This window comes from Nyctibius grandis, chromosome 1, assembly GCF_013368605.1.
Source record: "Nyctibius grandis isolate bNycGra1 chromosome 1, bNycGra1.pri, whole genome shotgun sequence".
Classification (NCBI taxonomy): Eukaryota; Metazoa; Chordata; class Aves; order Nyctibiiformes; family Nyctibiidae; genus Nyctibius; species Nyctibius grandis.
The window spans coordinates 31,757,807-31,777,859 of NC_090658.1; the positions used below are offsets into that span (position 1 = coordinate 31,757,807).

Below are 20,053 nucleotides of genomic sequence, written 5' to 3' on the forward strand. Positions count from 1 at the left end.
ACAGCTCATCCCTCTGCAAAGCTGATGTGTTTCAGAGTTCACTGTGCACACCCCCCTCATTTCTGTAGCCTGCACCCAGAGTCAATACTTATTTTTCAACTATGTAAGAGAGCTCTGTGCATACTACCTTTCCAGGGTAATTAAAAACCCAAGAAACTTTCAGGATTACTCAGACAAGTTAAGATGACAGCCTCACTGTTTTCCAATAGCCAGGTGAGCACTCACTCTCTTTTTTGTATGTATACATGTACATATATATATATATATACTGCCATGAATTTTGAGTTACCTAGGCTGAACACTTCAACCTTGTTTGAGTGCCCTGACACGTTTATCCTCAAATATGCACAGAAAAGAGAATGTGGTTGGAAAGCTTTGGCCTTCCAGGCAGCTCTGTGGTATGGTATGAGCTGCATCTCCCTCCAGGCTCTTGTTAGAAACATTTCACTGACTGTCTATCATTTCTGGAAGCATATCAGCTGACATTAATAAGCATGACACTTGTTTTGTATGGCAACCAGAGCTTAGCTCTGCTTTGCAATGCTGTGTTTATGTAAGAACAGGAGATACATCTCGCCACCCTCCTCCAACTGAATACTGATCTAACTCTAACGTAAGAGTATTTGCTGGGGAATGAGCCCTGTCATACATCTACTTGTGACACATGCATGCATGTAATAGTTCTGTTCACCATTACCCTTGTCCAATGTCATAATCTACTTATTTATATCCCAAAGCTATTACAAGCCACAAGTGGTAACAATTTCCTTCTGTTCCTACTGTGGAAACCCCTAAGTTAGGGCATTGACTTCAGTATTGATCCAGAGGAAAACACCACTTATTAAGCTGACAGTCTGCAACGCCTTCGCTTTCTCATGCAGTTGCTGAAGTGCTGATGCATCCTGAGCCAACGCAGTTAGTAAGATCTAACAACATTTTGAATGAAGCAGCGCCAGCAATCACCCATCCTTGAGTTGCAGTTTCCACCACATGCAGATCTCGATCAAGAGAAACAGTTTGCTAATGGGAAATACAGATATTCACAGTTCCTGTCACCTGTTCTTTCTTCTCAGTCTTAAATACTTAATCTCCTTTTTTTCACATGAAATCAGAGATGTCAGCCGGGCTCAGCTTTAGCAACGGGCTTCGGATCTATCCTTAACTCCAGCATGTACGTAAGCACTTTGGCAACGAATGCAGATGGGCTTAGGAACGTTTTGCTGAATGAGACCTGCATTGCTACGTTGCCATCAAGTTCATTAAAGAGCTCTTCAAAGCAGCCACTGATTTCATTTTAAGAAACTCTTATACCTGGTTTCCAAAACTGGTAAGGGTGCAGAACTAACTGATTTCAGAAGGGTCCCAGCACTTCTGGAAAGTAGTTTCCAGATTAGCACCCAAAAGTGAGACAGGACAGGTAACAATTCTGAAATACCAGCATTAGCTGGTGGACTCTTTTTGGCCTCTGAATCACAGGAAAATGGATATTTTTGGCTGATGAAGAATAAATACTGGATTGCATCATCATTCCAGGGCCAAATACCTAAAGCAGGAGAAACATTGCCTTATGTTGCAATACATTGCAATATTCAACTCGGATGCATTCATCTTCTCAGATGCATTAAAAGCCACAATATGACAGAACAGAACCCCAAAAGAAGCATCTCAAAGTTCATGGATATTAGTGTAGTAGCTTACAGGACTTTACTTTTGCACACCTGTCTATAGAGAGTTACGAGACAGAGAAACAACAGAAGACTATCAGAAATCTGGGACAATTGTTGTCTGCATCTCCTTGCTGAATGTTTACAAAACATGGTTGCAGAACATAGATAGCTCCACTTCATCATGTTTATCCAGTCCAGCTGCTTCCATAGGAAGAGAGAAGACTAATTGGTATAGATGAAGTAGCCAATTTTTCATTAGACTAACATCCATCAACTCATTTCATATAGCTAACAAATAACTTTTTAATAGTAATGCCTTGGTTACTACTGATACAAACTGCTTTAAGTCATATTGGTGACTTCAGAGGTTGTGTATCCTGTTTCGAGTCCTCCCACCACTCCAAAACGCCTGTTTAGGATTTAACTGATACAAAATACAAGACAGGCATCTATCTCATTCTTTCCTATAACAAGCAAAAGCTGAAGCTAATCTGGATATATGCTGCATATAGAAGTATGTTAATAAATTCTCATTAATGGCTGGATCAGAGCCATAATCCGTGCACACATTTCACTGACATACACAGACACATTCAGTCATCATTAGGAAACAAAATCCCTTCTCTCAGATATGGAGGGCTATAGGATATATCAGGGCACCTACCAGACTTTCTGTCAGGAAATCCAAGCATTTACTGAGATTGCTGGTATGAGTCAGAAGTTACTCAAGGCCCACAGCAGAGCAATAAAAATACCTGATAAATCCTAACAATCTTTGCTTAGATACAGCAAACTCAAACACCTCACTTGGCTTCTGAACTTCACTTCCAAGACCTCTTTGGAAAGTAAGAGGAATTTTTCTTTAAACAAACAAACAAATTAAGGTCCAGGTAATATCCACTAACAATGTCAAATCCAGGCATGGTCTGCCAGAACCTGTGCCCAAACTATGACTGAATTCTAGCAGCCATCTGTTTTGTTAATTAAACAGCACTGACTCTTTCAATAAGAAGCCAGGGATTTCTAGGATAAGCAGTATAGCAAAGCTCAACTCATGCAGCCTCCCAGGTGTGACTAAAAGCAAAGAGCCAAATTCAGATAACTGCAAGACATTACAATTCCTAGGTCTGCAATGCACCAAAACCCATATATGACCATCAGCAATTTTCCTTTCTTCAGATTCCAGAGTGTGGCTAGTTTTTTTTCCTCTCTCTCAACCATTCTTGCTTGCTTATCCAGAATCCTGAGGCCAGAATTATAGAAGATTTAATCAAGTTTTTCTCCTAATATCTCTTTACTGATTCACTACACACTCATTTTCTGAAAACATCCATGCTCTCAGAGATTTATTGACAGAAAAATAGATAAATGAATAGACGTTAAAGAGGAAGAGTAGAAACCACTACCACCAAACAGTTTCTGCCAGTTTCTTGTTTGTGCATTTCACAGCCAGGACTGTTGGCTTCATTTGAAAGCTCAGCTATGAAATAAGCCCATACATTTAACAGGTTTTGAGCCAATTTTGAACTCTAACAAGACTGGTTTTGCTTGCTATTCAGAGCAAGTTGTGACAGCACGTGAGGCAGTTGAAAGGGAATTAGGTGAAGCACCCATCACCTGCAAATGCAAAACAAAAAGCTACGTACTCAGCCTGTGCTCCAGGAACTGCCTGGTTAAGGAATGCATTTGAATCATTCTCACTCCCCATGCCAGTCGAATAGCCCATGATTGTAACATTGAACTCTCGAAAGATGTCTGAAAAAGAAAGATGTAATGAAGAGAAAATGCCTACATCTGCTGCCTGCTTACAGGGACTAGCACACACCAGCACTGCTACAGTTTTGCTCTCTGACAGCACAGCACAGCTGCTGCAGCCTCCACTCAACTAGTTGCATCCACCAAGCAGTGGTGAGAAGGATCACCAGCTGGCAGCAACTCAGACAGCAGTGTGCTTGCTGTGCCTTGCCCTGTCACCGGTGGATAAGATGAGCAGAATTGAGGACTACTGTGTGCAGTTATCTATCTCTCATGTTATAGTGGTTAAAGCCTAAAATAAAATCCTCAGTCATATGATGGTGACTTTGTGAAGTGAGCCTGAAGGGGACTTCAGCCCAGCAGGAACTCGTTTTTGGCTAGATGATCTGCGTCTACTTCACCACTGTGCAAAATCTCGTACTACTGACAAACATGAAGAAGAAAGCCTCAGATGCATGGTTCTGATGAAATCCCACCATGGTCTCCATTACCTTCACAGTAGTTTCCAAAAGGAAGTTGACAGACTAATTCACAGCTGATAGTGAAAATGGTCACACTGTAGGCTATAAAGCTAAAAAGATTGAATTTAACCACATTTTAATGAAGGCTTTGTCAAATATAATAGCATCCAGTGAATCAATTAATTGCTTATTCTAATTATATTCTTGTTACATTCTGCTTATAATAAATGGGCAACACATAGAAGGACAGTTTACTGGCCCTCTTCAAATGGAAGTTTATTATTACAGCTGATCCAAACTGAAACTCCAGTGGCTTTACATTAACAATAGACTAAGCTACAAGAAGTTGCATGTTTCAGTGAAGAGAAAGTTAAAATTATTCCCTTCAGGCTACATGTACAAGTAGTCAGCTTTATTTACCAAAGAGGTCTACTCTATGCAAAGAGTAGTTTTTTCTTTTTGGAAAAAACTGTGGTGGAATATTTATTAAAAGCAAATGTTAATTGCATCACAAGCATGGACATAGCACACTTACTTAGAAATTCAAGGAACACTCACCAAGCAGTTGAGAAGGGAGAGGGAAAAGAAAGGGAGGAAATTTCTAGCTGCTTCTCAGCTTCACTGATGAAGCCAACCTTTTATTCATTAGTCCTAGGATATCGTTTCTTTGAAAGGTTAATTACTCTAAAATAGCTTTGAGATACTTAAGAGCTCTCTGTAAGCATATCAGAAATCAGCTCATTCCCTCTCTTCAATCTTGCCAATTAGATCTAGCAAAGCATTTACTTACTAGGTAGAGTTGTCACGTTCTCTAATGACCCATCTCCTCCAATACTAAAATGAGAAAGAGAAATCCCAGTCACTCATCTCTTAGCTGGACACAGACAATAAGCAAAGTGAAAAGCTACCACGCATCATGAGAAAAAGTAAAGGGTGATTAATTTGGTAACTATCAATGTATCAGATTATGTGGAGAGGACAGAAGGGAAGTGCTATCGGGGAGAACAGCTGAGGTTTCAGTGGTAAAGATGCTTGTCAGAAGGATTTAATGACTTTGCAGCTGTATGGGGGTATAGTCAATCATTATGAAATGGCAGAAAAATGCCTGAGACAGCTACATACTCAAATGATTGAGCCCTAAAGTACTGCAGATTAGAAGGTCAACTTTGAGGCCAGTTCCAGCCTCATGAAGACACTCTAAGGCAGCACCAAACAGCCAGCCCCTGGGTGACAAGAGGGCTGCAGCAGTGGCTCCTTATTCTCTTCTGCTTCCTGCACAGGGGTATGTTCTCTCCATCTTTTCAATTAGTGTGACACACTGAGGCCACACTCTGGCTTATGGAGAGGGGTTAAGACAGCACAGAACTGCTTCAGTCCATATCAACTGAGTTACATCGTCACACCAAAAAAATGTAGTCTTTTACAGCTGTGTGCTCCATGTGGTAAAAGTTCTCCAGTTAAACAAACTGTTCCAGGGTGCTTCAAAAATTTCAGAAATAGGAAACTTTGAGAAGTTGTCCCAAAAGCAGCCGGTTCTGACTTGTTTGTTCCAGTGATTTTTCTCCATTTGTGTATATTTCCAACTTGCCATCCCACCAAAAAAATACAAACTGTCACAAGTAGCCAAAGATGAAAGCATGAGAGAAGTCAAAAGGCTAGCTTAAAATCCATTGCTGAAAACATTTTCTGTGAAGCCACCTTTATGACAAATCCTGGATCTTGATACATCTTCACAAGAAATGCTGGCCTGAGAAGCAACTTTTTTTTCACCTTTCTGACAGCTGAAAGCCCCAAAGCATGTGGAAGAGAATAATACTCTTTACAGGACAGAATACACATCTCCTCATCACCTTGGCTGAAGACTTACCTCCAAGACAGTCCCCGATATTCAGTGTCCAAATCCAGGAGATTATCTGAGGCAATTCCCGTACCAGCCTGGACATTATTTTTCATTAACCAGATGAAATTAAAGCACAATTACTAATACAACAGTCATTCATACATGGTCATTTGATTTACTTTTGAATGCATCTCTTCAAAAGCTTTAGAAGGCACCTGGCTTTTCCCCAGCCTTCCTCCTGAAGAATGCATCAATACCTTTTGTAATTATTTGAATGCATCAATATCTTTTGTAATTATTTATGGGCATTGTATTGTGTATGACTCACAAAATATATGATGAAGCCATGGAACAAAGGCTTTCTTCTCATGGGTCTAGATAACTCATTTACGGTTGCATTACTCAAGAATGATGAAAACAACTCAAACAAACACATAATCTTTTTTGGCTAATGATAAGAAACACTATATGAACTCAACAGAGAAAACAAACAGATCTCAGAAAAAAGCCCCATAATACCTTTACACCAATTTGAGAAGTATTGTGCCAAATGGAGAGCCTTACAGTAGTACTACAGCAAGGCGAAAAGCACTCTCTACACTCACTCTGAAGAAAGAGGCGAGCTAGCAACTACATCCCTCCTAAAACACCGCCAGAATTCAGAAGCAGAGTGCCTGCCAGCTGAGATACTATAGTTTCATGCTAAATTTAGGTAGGGGGTAGTACTTCAGTATAGCACAAGACCAGGCAGACTATTTGCTGCTACTTCAGATTAAACCACAATACTACATCTTCTCCTATGTATTAGCTTTATTGAATTAACGGAAGACTGGTGTTCAGAATAACTATGTGTGGGCCAACTGCAGCTCTGAGACAGCAATGCACCACTACACTTTCTATGAAAGGAGATTTTATTCTCAGTTCCTACAGACTATACTTAGAAGCAGAAACACCTGCAGGGTCCTGGATATTATAATATGGCAACCACAGCTATATACAGAATATCTTTCATTTGTCAATATTGCAAGTTTCCATTCAAATGCTTCTATTTATTTCAGTAGCCTCCTGTGTGTAGGAGTTCTAGCAACATGCCTGACAGGGTTGTAAAGACTTCATGGTTTGTATACACGTCTTTGTTGTTAAGGCTCAGATTCAGAGAAGCCTATGTTCCAATTACATCTTTCTGCCCAGTGTTTCCTTTGAGCTGGCTGTAGAGTTTCAGTCTTTGACCAGTATGAAAACATTAGGCAGAAAGACATAATTGGAATATAGGATGTCTGGATCTTGAGACATGTTCCTTCTAGGCTACCAAAGATAATCATCCTCAGGAAGAACTACATCTTGATAAAGAAATTAGCTATAAGGTAAAACCAGCACAATAAAAAGACTGAATATATTCCAAAATGGATAAAGTCAGAGGGCTCTCACCCCTGTACACCCTTATCTCATTAATGCTGAAATGAATAAAATGCTATTATCCAACATCCCTTAGTCACACTCTGTTCCTGAAAGAACTGAGGCAAAAGAACAGGTTCGCTAGTCCATTCCTATTCAGAAAAACTTTGAAAAACACAGCATCCTAAGGCTTGTGCTATGTCCCATTAGTTTCAACAGCATTTGATCTCTTCTGTCTCTAATTCAGCAAACTATTTAAGCACCTCTTTAAAGGATTTGCCTGTGTTTTTGCCTGAGTTCAGAAGCATGTGAATACGTGCATGCGGGGAACAGAGTGCTGGAGAACTGACACCTTCTTTCTTGTTCTAGCTGCTAGATCAGTTATCATCCATGAATGAATGGATCTTTGCTTCTAGGTACAACAGCTATTTCCCCTCCACCGGAGCAGGCACATGTTTGTAGTTTTACCAAGAGAACAGTAAAAACACTATCTTTTTACCGTCAAAGAATCCCCAAGGGCTGCTATAATTTTCACATCAGCTGGCTTTAGGGAATGCACTGCAAAGGAAAAAGAAGCAGCTGAACCTGGATAGGAAGTATTATTTTTTTTCACCACTGTATATGTGAAACATGCCATTGTGCACTCTGATGCTCAGACATTGTTTTTGCAATACCCAGGTGATAAAACAGGAGATCTCTCCAGCTCATCTCACATGGTTGTAGCAGCAGCATATGCATATTATTCAGCATCTCAATGGTTAACATTGCTACCGAAAAGATAGAAGAGCAAGGAGCAAATAACAGTAAGTTGCAAACAATAACCAGCACCAAGATGAAGGTAAAACAATGCAGTATTAGACAAAGCAGGAATGGCATATTAAAGCTGTAAGAAGGCAGAGAAGGACTAAGGAGAAAACAATATGAAGTTATTAAAAAAACTGAATACTGCTATGTCCTAGACCAACGTGCATGAAGCTGGATTTCCAGTTTCCTTCCCCAAGATTTAGGTGGTATTACTTATAGGCTATGTCAGCACACAAATTTGGATTTTATTATTAGATATTTTGAAGTTCTCCACTGGCAGTGAGTTAAGTGGAGCTTCTTAGTCAGAATGTTACCTTGAGTGACAGTATGGCATTGTATCTATTATGCAGCTGCTGAAAAACATGACATCTTTTCTGAGTAGTATTTTTCACAGTCCAGCAGTCATTTCAGCAAAAATGAAAACTCAGCGTGAAGGACAGCTGAAAGTAATTCAGCCTCTTAACACAAAACAGGCAAGACTACCTGAAGTTGCAGGAGGGGAGGATGGAGACCTGTCCTCACATAGCAGCTGGCTTCCATAATTCTAAAGAGAAGAAGAAAGCAATATATCATTTGGCTAGGAAATACAGTCAGTAGTAACTAGGATCTTCCTCATAGAAGCCAGGTGGAGAAACCAAAGCCTGTTTAGCATGTAATTAACCAGACAGATCTTGGTTGCTCAATTCACTAGTCATACTCAGTACTCTTCAGATTAAATTAGCATCCTGTACTGATAACCATGCTGTCGGACCATGTGTTCTTACAGGTGTTTCTGGATGCATTTAGCCTAACTCACCCTCCCAAACCCCTCTGGCCAAAGACTGATTTCACTTGTGGTGCAGAGCATGCTTCATCTGGTTACCATACAGGAGCAGATGCAGCAGAGTAACAGTGGGATGGTGATGTAGACACTTACTGGAGTTTGGTTAGGGTATGTGTAATTACTGTTCTTATATGTCCTCAGGAATGGCTCAGCCTACAAAACAAGGCAATCTGAGTCAATGCAAAGCATCAGAAGAATATATAGAGATTTCCATTCCCCAACCTTCAGTTCTCAGATGTCTGTAGATAATTAGCAACTTGATGCAAATGAATCCCAGGGATTTAAAAAAAAAGAAAGAAATGGCACTTTTAAAATCCACACAATAACAGTGTAAACCTGGAGCACTGATTTTACACAGCCAGAACTTACAGAATACGCTTGGGACCCTGCTGTGTCTGATTAACAAGAAGCTCGTGGTCCCACTGCAAGGTAATCCCAGTGACCTCTGCAGAGCTATGCTGACCAGTGCCATCGTTGCTGTTTCCCTTACTGAAGCTCTGTCATTCAGTGTGGATACTTGATGGTCTTGACTAGGTAAGCCAAACCTTCCCTTGTATTTTGGCCAACCGTGATGTGTGGCTGTGAGGAAGTCTACTCCTAAGATGAGCTTGTCCTCCATCTCATGGGGGAGTGCTCATACTGCTACAAGTGGCCCTGGCACAAACTATGCAGAGAAGAGTCAGATGCCCCTCACAGAGATAGCGCTCCAGGCTCGCCCAGACTCCCAGCCACCCCCAGCACCTCTACGCAAACACAGATACTCCTGTAACTGACCTCACTTGGACATTTTAGAACAATCTCATCTTCTATTTGTTGATTATCTGTCTTCTTCCCTAAAGGTTCCAGCTGTGGGAGAAGGGGGTAGCACAGAAGAAAAAGTCAATAAGCATCAGAGAGCAACGGGTAATGCTGTGCTACCAGCCACTGCAAAACACCTCTGCAGTGCAGCAAGACAACCACAGTGCACTGCACCCATACTGGCAGATGCCTCCATGCACTGCTGCTTTGCGTGCTGAAGAGGCTAATTCCCATGCACCATCAACATGGCCTGATGATCAACGTGCCAGGCAGATGTCATCTCCCTGAAAGAAGTCTAACACCCCCAGTCTTAACATACTCTGAAATTTACTGATTTGATATGACTGGTTTACCAGTTCAGGTGACCTTTCTTCACATGATCACTCTTTTCCTTTGTAAACACATTTAAGGGTTCAGAAGAGAGAGGGCTAGCTACACAGTAGCTCCCTGGGGGTTTTTTGGCTGCCAAGGGCAGGATGGAACAGACAAGGAGCAACCAATACAACCTTTAAAAATCTTACCATGTTGTTCCACAAAGCACGTGCAGCCTGGGAATGAGACTTCTGGCTGAAGTGGAAACAGTCTGGGGCAAAATATGAACTGTCTGGCAACCCTTCCTGGAGAACGATACGGATGCTGTCACAGAGGCAGTACATGTGCAACAAGCTATGCCTTATCCCCTCTCTCTTCCAGTGAGCTATCCTGCTGACTTCAAACCTAAGTAGCTGCAAAGGCCTTTGAGGCCAAGAGAATTAAACCAGGCCAGAGAATGCTAGTAACTCAGAACTATGAAGCCTTTTAAAGCTTTTTAATATAGAATTTACAAAGTAATGAGGAATACAGACGACTATGACTCTGCGTACACAATACCTGGGCACAGATATTGATTGTATTCTTTATTTCCCCTGAGCTTCACACATTATAGTCTTTTGAAGCACGTGGGTTTTCATACTAAAAATAATTTACCAAAGTACTGGAAGGGACTTTGTGATGCACAGGGGATATAGGGCAAGTGCTCCCTGGTGAAGACTTCAAACTAAATATCTACCACATTGTCGTCTGATTGCAGTGAAGTAGACTCAGTGCCCAAAATCATGTCTTCAAGGTCTGTATTCCTGTTGCCCATTATCTACAAGTTATTTCATAAGCATTTTCTGCTATTTTGGATGTTAGCTCAACTGAATATAACAACTCTTAGGCCAGAAAACTGCTGGTCACATTTACAGCCAAGACAATTTTCAAAAGTCAGTGGAATTTCATCAGGATTTAATATAGGGGTGGGTTTTTTGGTTTTTTTACCTGTGTTTTTGGCATGTTCACATTCATGAGAAATGGCTGCATAACCACTGTGAAATCATCCGTAGTGTCATACCTTCCGCTCTCCACTAACTGGCGGGTTCTCTCCTAAAGAGTCAAAGAAAAGTTCTCACCCTTCCTTCTTTTACATTCAGCTCATCGAGTCCCTCTGTGCATTTACATCTCACCCAAGGGTTCCCCTTCCTTGTGCAGAAACAGGCGTGGCCATGGTTTCCAGCTCACGACAGGCTGCCAATGCAGCCATCCTTGAGACATGCATTCTGGGCTTCTTTGCAGAGAGGCAGCCTGGGGATGGCTGCCTGACTGACATGGGCAGGCAACCTGCTCAGTAATTAGATTTTCTGTCAAAAAGATGTTCCTCCAGAACCACTGAAGCGTTTTTGGTTTTGCTGACATCCCATGCCCAAAGTTTGTTCCTGAGTTATGTTCTTTGACTTAATCTGATCTCCAACGAGATAAGTGATCAAAAAACTGCTGGGTCTCTGATATACTCTACTTTCTATGGTTCTTTAACAATTTTTCTTCTCATCTGTTTTGTTCTTTTAGTGAATCAGAGTTGTAAAGATCTTGAGTCTACTCCCACCTCCTCATCACTTTTTTTCTTTTTTAAATTACAACTACAAATATGTCATTAAAATGAGTGGAAACTGTCCCCCACCTCCAAATATTTGTCCCTCTGTGGTCCCTTGATCAATAGGAGGATGACATTAAACCTGTAACAAATGCCACGTGCCTTACCTGATACTTTCTGTTAAAGTAGACCAACTTCTTGAGCTCATTTGAATTTGCCTTAGGGTTTATGACACAAGGGCACAGGATCCTGTGGGATGAGAGCATGGTGCTGAGATTTGCTCCTCTTTTTTCCCCTGATCCTGAGCTCACAAGCTGCAGGGTTAAAAGCTTCTCCAAAAGGGATTTCTCCGAAAGACTGCTCAAGGAGAGCATTAGCTCTCACCTCTGAGTTTCTGCACAGCCCTGGTTCTTGAGCAGAAACACATTTATTAGGGATAAATTCATGAACATAAAGCGAGGAAAAGGCTCCGCGCAAGCAAAAACCATACTGGGTGCCCATGGCAAGGTTTCAGCAGCACGAGTGACCTCTGTGAGGAGAGGCCAGGGCTGCCTGCGCTGGGCATAGCCAGTTCCAGACAGCTTCCATGAACCAACCACAGGGCACAGCTGAGCCTGTCAGCCAAGACAGTGGTGCCACTGTGAAAACCTGTTTAAGAAAGGGCAGAAAACACCAGAGAGGGTGAGGAGGAGAGAACAACAGCAGGAACGAGAAGGAGGTGCTCCATGGCAGAGCAGGCACTCCCCTGAAAGGACTGCAACCTGTGGATGAGCCCACACCAGAGCAGGCACACTTCTGAAGGACTCATGCCAGAGCACAGGACAAGAGTGAGAAGGAAGGAGCAGCAGAGAGATACCACTATGTCCAGACCCAAACCCCTTGTGCCACCCTTGCCTCACTGAAGGGACTGAGGGTACCCTGCAGCAGTAACAGTGGGGAGGGAGAGGTGCTTGGAGTGAAGTTGAGCCTGGGAATGAGGGAGGATAGGTGCTTTAAGTGTTTAACTTTTTTGTTTGTTTGTTTCCCAATACCTGAATCAGTAATTAAATATTTATATTAATGGACAATAAATCCAGTTAAGTTCCCCAAGTCAAGTCTGTTTTGCCTGCGCTGGTACTTGTTAAGTGGTTTCCCTGTCTTTATTTTGACCCATGAGTTTTCTTGCTCCTGTTCCTCTTGTTTTCTCTCCCATGCTGCTGGGGTGGGGTGAAGGAGCAGCTGTGTGGGTGCTTGGCTGCCACCTGGGGCCAACCCACCGCAAAAACCATTCATAAGTACACCTGTGCGATGTGGTTTCCTTCAGCAGAACTGTGCAAGCATCCTTCAAGACAGAGTTCCCACAAATTCATTCTAATCAACTAAGAGGATCACAAGTTGCAGGATGTTTCACATGGAGGATAGTAGCACACCAAAACAGACGCCCAGACTGATGCTGGAATCTCCATCCTTAAAGAGCCATTCCAACCTGACCGATTTTAAGTTTCTGTGAACTCATATCGGCCACCTTTATCCCTCCCTGAAATTTTGATCCTTCTAGCACATGAATTTTTTCTTCTGATGCTCTGTCTTCCTGGGCATGCCTCATTATTACTTGACAAATCCAAATGAGAAAAAAGAATCCTTTTAAAAATCCTGTCATATGAACACAGTAAAGCATCCCCAAGAGAGCTCTTAGAGAGATGCCTCCTATAGAGATGCAGTTGATATGTATAATATACACACACAGATCCCTACTACCTCCAAACTTGTCTTAATGGAGAGCAACTAACAAAACAAGATTTTACTTCTACAGTACATCTATATGAGAGGTAAACAAACCTAAACTGTGCTTTCAGAAGGGTTTCAGTAACATAAGCAAGGCAAAATTAGTGGAGACAATCTTTTCTTAGGGTATTAGCTACTCTCAGAAAAAAAAAAAGAGACAAGTTTCAAGATCAAAAGCCTCCTTCAGGTCCTTCTTCAACTCAGTAGCATGGCATTTATTATCCCACATAGGGTCTGCTTAGCACTCTCTAAACTGGGCTTGCTGCCAGATAGGCAAATGTTAAATTCAGTGTGGCACCTGAAATGATGGGAAAAGGTTACAGGTATCTTGAGATATCTAATCTTAAAGGCTTCACTAGGTATCCTTGTCTGACGATTAGGGTCTTGAGATACATGTGTGCTCTAGACAGTAACCTTTGTTAAAAAGAAAAAAATACAACTGGTTATTGGAAGCACCAGCACTCTGAGTTTAAAAGGTAATTTTCCACTGACAGCCACCAAAGAGCCCTTAAATCAGAGCAAGAAGGTTGCATCTATGTTCCTTCTGTAAAACCATCTTCTTTCATGGGGCCCTTCAGGTGTCTGCACTTCCCTTGTCAGCAGCTGCAGAGTCCCTCACAGCTGAAGGAATCCAGCAGGATGGATTCAAAGCAGATGTTTTGGAGAGGCAGATGGGTACAGGAGACCCTGTAGTTCTCCTATTATTCTGGCCTACAAGCTAACTCTTACAGTCTGTGCTGATGGTATCTGGTACCACCTCCTTGCCCCAAGCAGCAGGAGGAGAAATGGCTGCCTATATTCACAGGACAAGGCTATCCTGCCTGTCTGTCCAGAAAAGCAGAGATTTGCTTTTCTGAAACCAAGCCAGTCCTGCCAGGAGCAAGTCTGAGGGTACCTGCTGGACCCTACCTGAGTCACCAGAAGCTCACTGAGGTGCAGACCTGCCACCTCAGTGGTGGATTCATGCTGACCTGGAAGGATTGTTGAGCCACGAGGCAACAGGTAGCATGATTAAGCATCCCAGACATCTACTTGAGAGCCTAATTAACAATAAAATTAATAATCAGCAATGAGGTTACAGAGATCGGAGACTACAGAAGCAAGAGGGAGAGTTTTAAGACTGCAGAAAGGTAAATCTGTAAATAAAGCTAGTTTAAAGTGATCAACTGAGAAAATCCCGTGTCTTACTCTCTTCTCTGCCTTTGCCCAAGAGTGCATAGCTGAGCTCTTTCTGCTCTGGCTTGAACTCCCTTGCAGCGTAAGTGATGAGTCATTAAAATGGCACCTCCACAAAAAGTGGTAACAGCAGGGCTCAGATACAGAGACAGACAGGTATTTCTAAATGCTGTGTTGAAATCCACGTGTAGGTACATGTGCATACGCAGAGGAAGGTGTTTGGTGGTCTGAAATACTAGAACCTTTTCTGTTTAAGAAAAGAAGTTTCCCGAAAAGACCTTGCAGCCTTCTCTGAGCAACAGTGAGAGCTGTAACATAAATCATCTTCAAACCTCATAAGCAGCTTTGGGCAGGTATTTTCTGATGTGTGCAGCTCCCGGAGACTTGCTATGGAAAGCACTGTCACCAGGTTCACAAATGCCCGTGGAACCTGCCAAGAGAATAAGCAAACCCGTAGCCAACGCCCAGAGTAGAGAGTGCCATCTTTGCCCCTACGCAGCCACAGCAGGCCTCAGGTAGCAGCCTGCTGATTCAGGCAGCTTGCATTATTTATAAACACAGGTGTTTAAAGTACTTTCTCGATAATTAATCCCCCACACGTACAATACTAAATTACAGCCCCTGCCTGCGCTGCCTAGCTTTATTTTAAATGCTGATGGCTGGTCACTTGAAAATGACAACTTCAAAAATGTTCAAACAAGTTGTTACAGGTCTCAGCATGGCTCAGACACCTGCTAACTCTCATCATCCTCATCCTCATCTAGAATATCAGAATCTCTCTCTTAATGACCACAAAAAAATATACTTATCTGCTATGTAATTAACGAGCAAAGCATTTTCTAGCCATTGAATACCATATGTTTACATTTGTTACAATACTTTTTGCGTTATTTGTCCGCAGCACATCAGCTAGAACTGAGCACAATCTTATTCCTTCAGTAAAATAATTCTCTACCCCTTTCTGCCTCTCACAAAGGTTTTCCTGCAAGCAAGCATCTCTGCATACAGCAGTGCTCCGCAAATGAAAGCGGGGAACTAAATTCTCAATCAGTAATCAGTGACTGCTTTACAAACAGAACACAATTCCCACTCCTACATACTAGAAAAGTTTGTTTTACCTCTCTGTGAAGTATGTCCAGAGCTTTTTGTAGATTGTAGGTGTAGTTTTCAGGAGAATAGTGTACCTATTGAAGCAAGAGGGTTGAATTTTATTATCAATTTACTCAAGCAGGCACAAGAGTGACTAGCTGGAGTCTCTCACAGCAGCATCCACGTTTCTAACTCTTGGGTCAAGAGTAACAAAAAAAGGCAAAACTGGACTGTCTCTGCTTTTCTTCTTTCCCATCATAGCTGTCTCACTTGCAAGAAAATATCTAGCAGCCACTGGATCCCAGTGAGGGAGCAAATTTGGGGGGCATTGTCAGACAGCACAACATCCTCCATCCCCAGGCTTGCTCGGGCTGGTCTTAAAAGCACAGCTAACAACTCACTAACAGGGACTGTCTTTGGGAGAGATCAGTTTTGTAAAAGTAAGTTTGTTTCTGCTGTGTGGAATATTAGCAACGTGCCTCCCATACACTCCTTAGTTGCCACAAATAATAACTGCAAAGCTTAGGCATTTATCTGGGAATTAAATCACTTTATATACTTGCCTCTCAGCAGCAAAATTTCCCTATTCCATTTGAGTGGTTTAAACCCTCTAATTTAATTTTCTTAAGTAATCCAACTTTTATTTCTTCACTTGCGGAACTCTTCAACAGTTTAATAAACTTCCCTATGAGAAACGCCTGTCTTATTTTCAGCCTTAATTCTCTTTGATTTAATTTCAAGCAGAAGTAGTTCATTGAGAGCCCCACCGGCCTACTCTACAAAACTAGACAGCTCAGTTCCCTTATTCATTTCCTAAATCACAGCTCACTAAGAGCATTGTGGTTGGCACTATTTGTAGCTGTGCAACATAAAGGAAGTATCACTTTGATCTGCGGATGCAGACATGCTACCTCCTTGCCATCCACACTCACATGTGACTGCTACTTTGTGTCTGGGTCACGAGCAGAAGGTAGGAATGGTTAATTTGCACCTTCCTTCTTTTATAACTGTCTTACTGTGCTGCTTCGCTGTTTTTCCTGATCTGAAATTAATAACGCAGAATGAAAAGTATGTGCTCTGCTGCTTGTAAGTAGGTAGGACTTTCACCTCCTCTATACTCACACATACCAAAGGCTATATACAGTATGTGTATATATATATTATATACATACACAATATATACTATATTGTATATAATTGCGTCAGCATGAGCTGTGGGTAGAACCATTCCCATAGCACTGAAACTGGTAATAGAGCACTGAGTAAGACTTAGGAGTGTGAATATGCATAAGGCAAAGAAGAGCAAAAACCCTTGACCTTTTATCTACGGATAGTAAAGTGACTAGATAGTGGAAAGTTATCTCAGTTAACAGCAAAACAAAGTAGCCACAATTTATGTAATTTACAGATGTTCTAAAGATATCATTTCGGTTATCATAACATGAGGTTGAACAACCTTAAGGTCTCAGTACGGTTACATTCCAGAGCTGCACAAATAAGACCTACCTTATTTTGGTCTCACCCAATGAGTTCTGCCCTCTCACCCACTGCAATACATAGAGACCCTATGCCCAGGCTGTCCCAGTTTACACTGCAGGCAGCAGAGGACTTACTGGATTGTTACAGAAATCGCATAGGTCATTTCCTCCTATGAAAAGTGTTATGAGCTTCCAGTCAGTCTGGAAATTTATTCTCTGCACACAGAAGGAGATGCAATGGAAGTTATTAATAAAATAAAATAATTTAAAAAAAAAAAAAAGATAAAGGGGAGGGGGGCAGGCAATGTACTACTAAACACAAATTTAACGTCTCTCAGGGTACCTGGCTATAGTTCTCTAAACATCCACAACAAAAATGAATTTGTAGTCATGACTGAAGATGTAGAAATTACTATGACCTAAATAAGCTTTACGATATCAGTAGTACCATGAAAAATTATTTGCTTCAGAAAACTATTGCTCAAAATTCATCTGTATGCTTTTCTTAGTAGTATCTTGTATATACACTGTCGACCTCTGCAGTTCTAGGAACGTATCTTCATTGCAAAAATGATGGTATGTCTTTTACTGTGTCATAAATAATGCAGCTATCCTGCTGGAAAACCCTGGCGGGCAATATATTTCAGTCTTGCTGTGAGACAAACTGCAAAGAACAGAGGGGCAATATTAACTCTATCTGACAACAGTGGCAGAAAATTATAGCACTTTTTTGTCTGGAAGGATTTTGCAAAAGGCTAGCTAATGCAAGGTAATTATGCTTCAGTAAAGACACACCTCCTTAGCTTTGAGGAAAGGTTCTGATGTGCTTAGTACCGTGTAGCTGATGTTGTACCCAATATCTTAATGCTTCAATTTCCATGCAAAACACCACTAAGAAAAGCAGCAATAGTATATCAGCCTCAAGTGGTTTAAAACCACCTATCTTCAAAGGCAGAAGGCAACATATCCCAGCTGGCAAACACAGTGTTCGGTAGTTTGGTCTCAAAATGTACTTATCCAAATTAAAAGAGGGGGAAACTTTCCTCCTGCACTAAACAGGTGTTTTAAAAAGAGGAAAAAAAGGAGCTGTTAAATGAAAGATATATGACCTGTATATGAACATTCTTTCTAGTTAGAAATAAGTTTATTAGTTAAATTAAAAAAAAGTTTATCAGTTAAATAAAAGGTATTTGCATTCGTTTGTGTTGTGCAACTTTTCCAAGGTGATAAATACAACAGAGTAGTACTTAGAAGCCTTGAATGGTTTGAATGAAAATCATCCAACCACTTCATTGTTAGCTGCTATCCCTTTTAATCTCATTTCAGATACATCCATCAGAGTGAAATCTTGTTTACGAGAAAGTGAACCAAAAAGGAAGGTACTGCAAATATTTTTGCCAATATCTATTCACCAGAGTATTTACACTAGACATGCACACACAGTTATCTTGAAGGCTTTTTGGCTGCTTTCCAAATTCACAATTGCAAAGCCAAAATAATATCATGTAACTTAGGTCACTGATTGCATAGCACATTTGTCAAATTACAAATAGCAAACATTCAAAGCAGTAGCTGAGGTGAAAAATATGCAAGCAATCCTCAGCCTAATATGTGCTTTACAGACCATTAATCAAATTCCTAACAGCAAACATGTAAGTCAAAAATCAGCTGATGGCTAAGTGAAAGAAGGGACTACATTGTTTTTAAAGAAAACAAGTCCTTTCCTCACTTCAAATGTTCATTCCACATGATTTGCCACTTGAAAAGCTTGCCCTCAACATCCTAGCATGTATCATTACTGCTGGCAAAATCATGTGCTTACAAGACAATTACTACTACCACAGCAAAATCCTAGCAGAGAAAAAGTTCTGTCATCTTACAGGGTGTCATAGGTTGGGAGGGGAAGTAACAGCACTGAATTTATCTGCCACTTGTGGTAAAAATGATAAGGAGATTACAATTATCTGGGTTTGATAGTAACTATCACATGCTGGTACAAATTCATTTACAACAAAGCTATAGATTATTTTGTACTGACTCACACTGCACTGGGCAATATTACATGGTACATTGCTGTACCCATAGCTTTAATGTTTGGCATCTGCTATTGGTCTGTTAGAAACTAATGATGCCACATAACTTCATCTTTCTAAAGATATTGATGACATATCGAACTCACAGTATCATTCTTCATTCGGTCCACCAGTCTTCTAACCTGTGCAGGAACATCCCTAAAAATAAAATGAAAATAAAATCATATAAGTGAAATAATAAAAATTAGAAAGGTATCCTGTATAGACAGCAAGGCAAAGAGGAAATCTGATGAATGGACATCCCTCACATAATGGCTAAAAAAGCCTGGGAAAGTCCAGTTTTCATTGAATGAGAGGTATGATACCTAAAAAAGGCTATATTTTGAAACAGTGATGGGAAAAAAGTGAGAAAACAATTAGCATCCAAGAGGCACTTGACCACTTTGCAAATGTTGCATAGTTACACTTTCACAAACTATATAGAAAGTAGACTGTGCTACCACAAAATAAATGCACTTTGCTCCTTCCCAGCCTCAGACAGATGCATACCACTGAAGCATCTGTGCATGTATCAATGTTATTACATGGCCTCAAGCCACTGATGCATGTCTCATCAGAAGCACTCCCAAGAGAAAAGGATGTGATATGAATTCCACTGAAGACTTAGCACAGTGGTCTCTAGGCAATTCCTAGCTCTGCCACAGACTGACCATAAGCAATTCACAGTTTTCTCTGCCTTAGTTTCTCTACACGAGCTCTTGGTCCTACTGAAAAGTGGGTTTGAATACACCTCCTACAAAATGGAGATATTTTTTCTCTGTCTCACAATAGGGATGTGAAGCTTTCTGAATAGCGCTTGTAAAGTGCTTTGCGCTTCTTATTTGAAAATGCTAGAGAAAGCATTGGTTTTGCTCCTAATTAAATAAATTAGACATAGATTAGAAACATTGCAAAGTCCCCATCACATTTCTTAGCTTTCATGCTAGAGATGAGCTAAGGAAATATAAGTGGGCTTGCCTATCAACCTTATTGCACTCCTGCCAAAGTCCAAGGTTTGGGCCTTTTTTAGCTAGAACTGAGTT

At 41.1% G+C, this 20,053-nt stretch overlaps 1 protein-coding gene across 1 annotated transcript in view; it reads right to left on the reverse strand.

Annotated features, from left to right (window-relative positions):
* The window catches only part of PLB1 (phospholipase B1), an 84,849-nt gene that overhangs the window by 33,073 nt on the left and 31,723 nt on the right, over positions 1-20,053 (reverse strand). Inside the window, exons 22-35 of the mRNA XM_068404186.1 lie at positions 19,118-19,169; positions 17,074-17,154; positions 15,490-15,555; positions 14,704-14,801; positions 11,599-11,680; positions 10,843-10,947; positions 10,065-10,160; positions 9,520-9,591; positions 8,839-8,898; positions 8,406-8,466; positions 7,618-7,676; positions 5,751-5,818; positions 4,674-4,717; positions 3,314-3,422 (exon numbers count right to left, since the gene is read on the reverse strand). Of these exons, the coding sequence (XP_068260287.1) occupies positions 3,314-3,422; positions 4,674-4,717; positions 5,751-5,818; positions 7,618-7,676; positions 8,406-8,466; positions 8,839-8,898; positions 9,520-9,591; positions 10,065-10,160; positions 10,843-10,947; positions 11,599-11,680; positions 14,704-14,801; positions 15,490-15,555; positions 17,074-17,154; positions 19,118-19,169 (1,053 nt within the window). The remainder of the gene's footprint in view (positions 1-3,313; positions 3,423-4,673; positions 4,718-5,750; positions 5,819-7,617; positions 7,677-8,405; positions 8,467-8,838; positions 8,899-9,519; positions 9,592-10,064; positions 10,161-10,842; positions 10,948-11,598; positions 11,681-14,703; positions 14,802-15,489; positions 15,556-17,073; positions 17,155-19,117; positions 19,170-20,053) is intronic.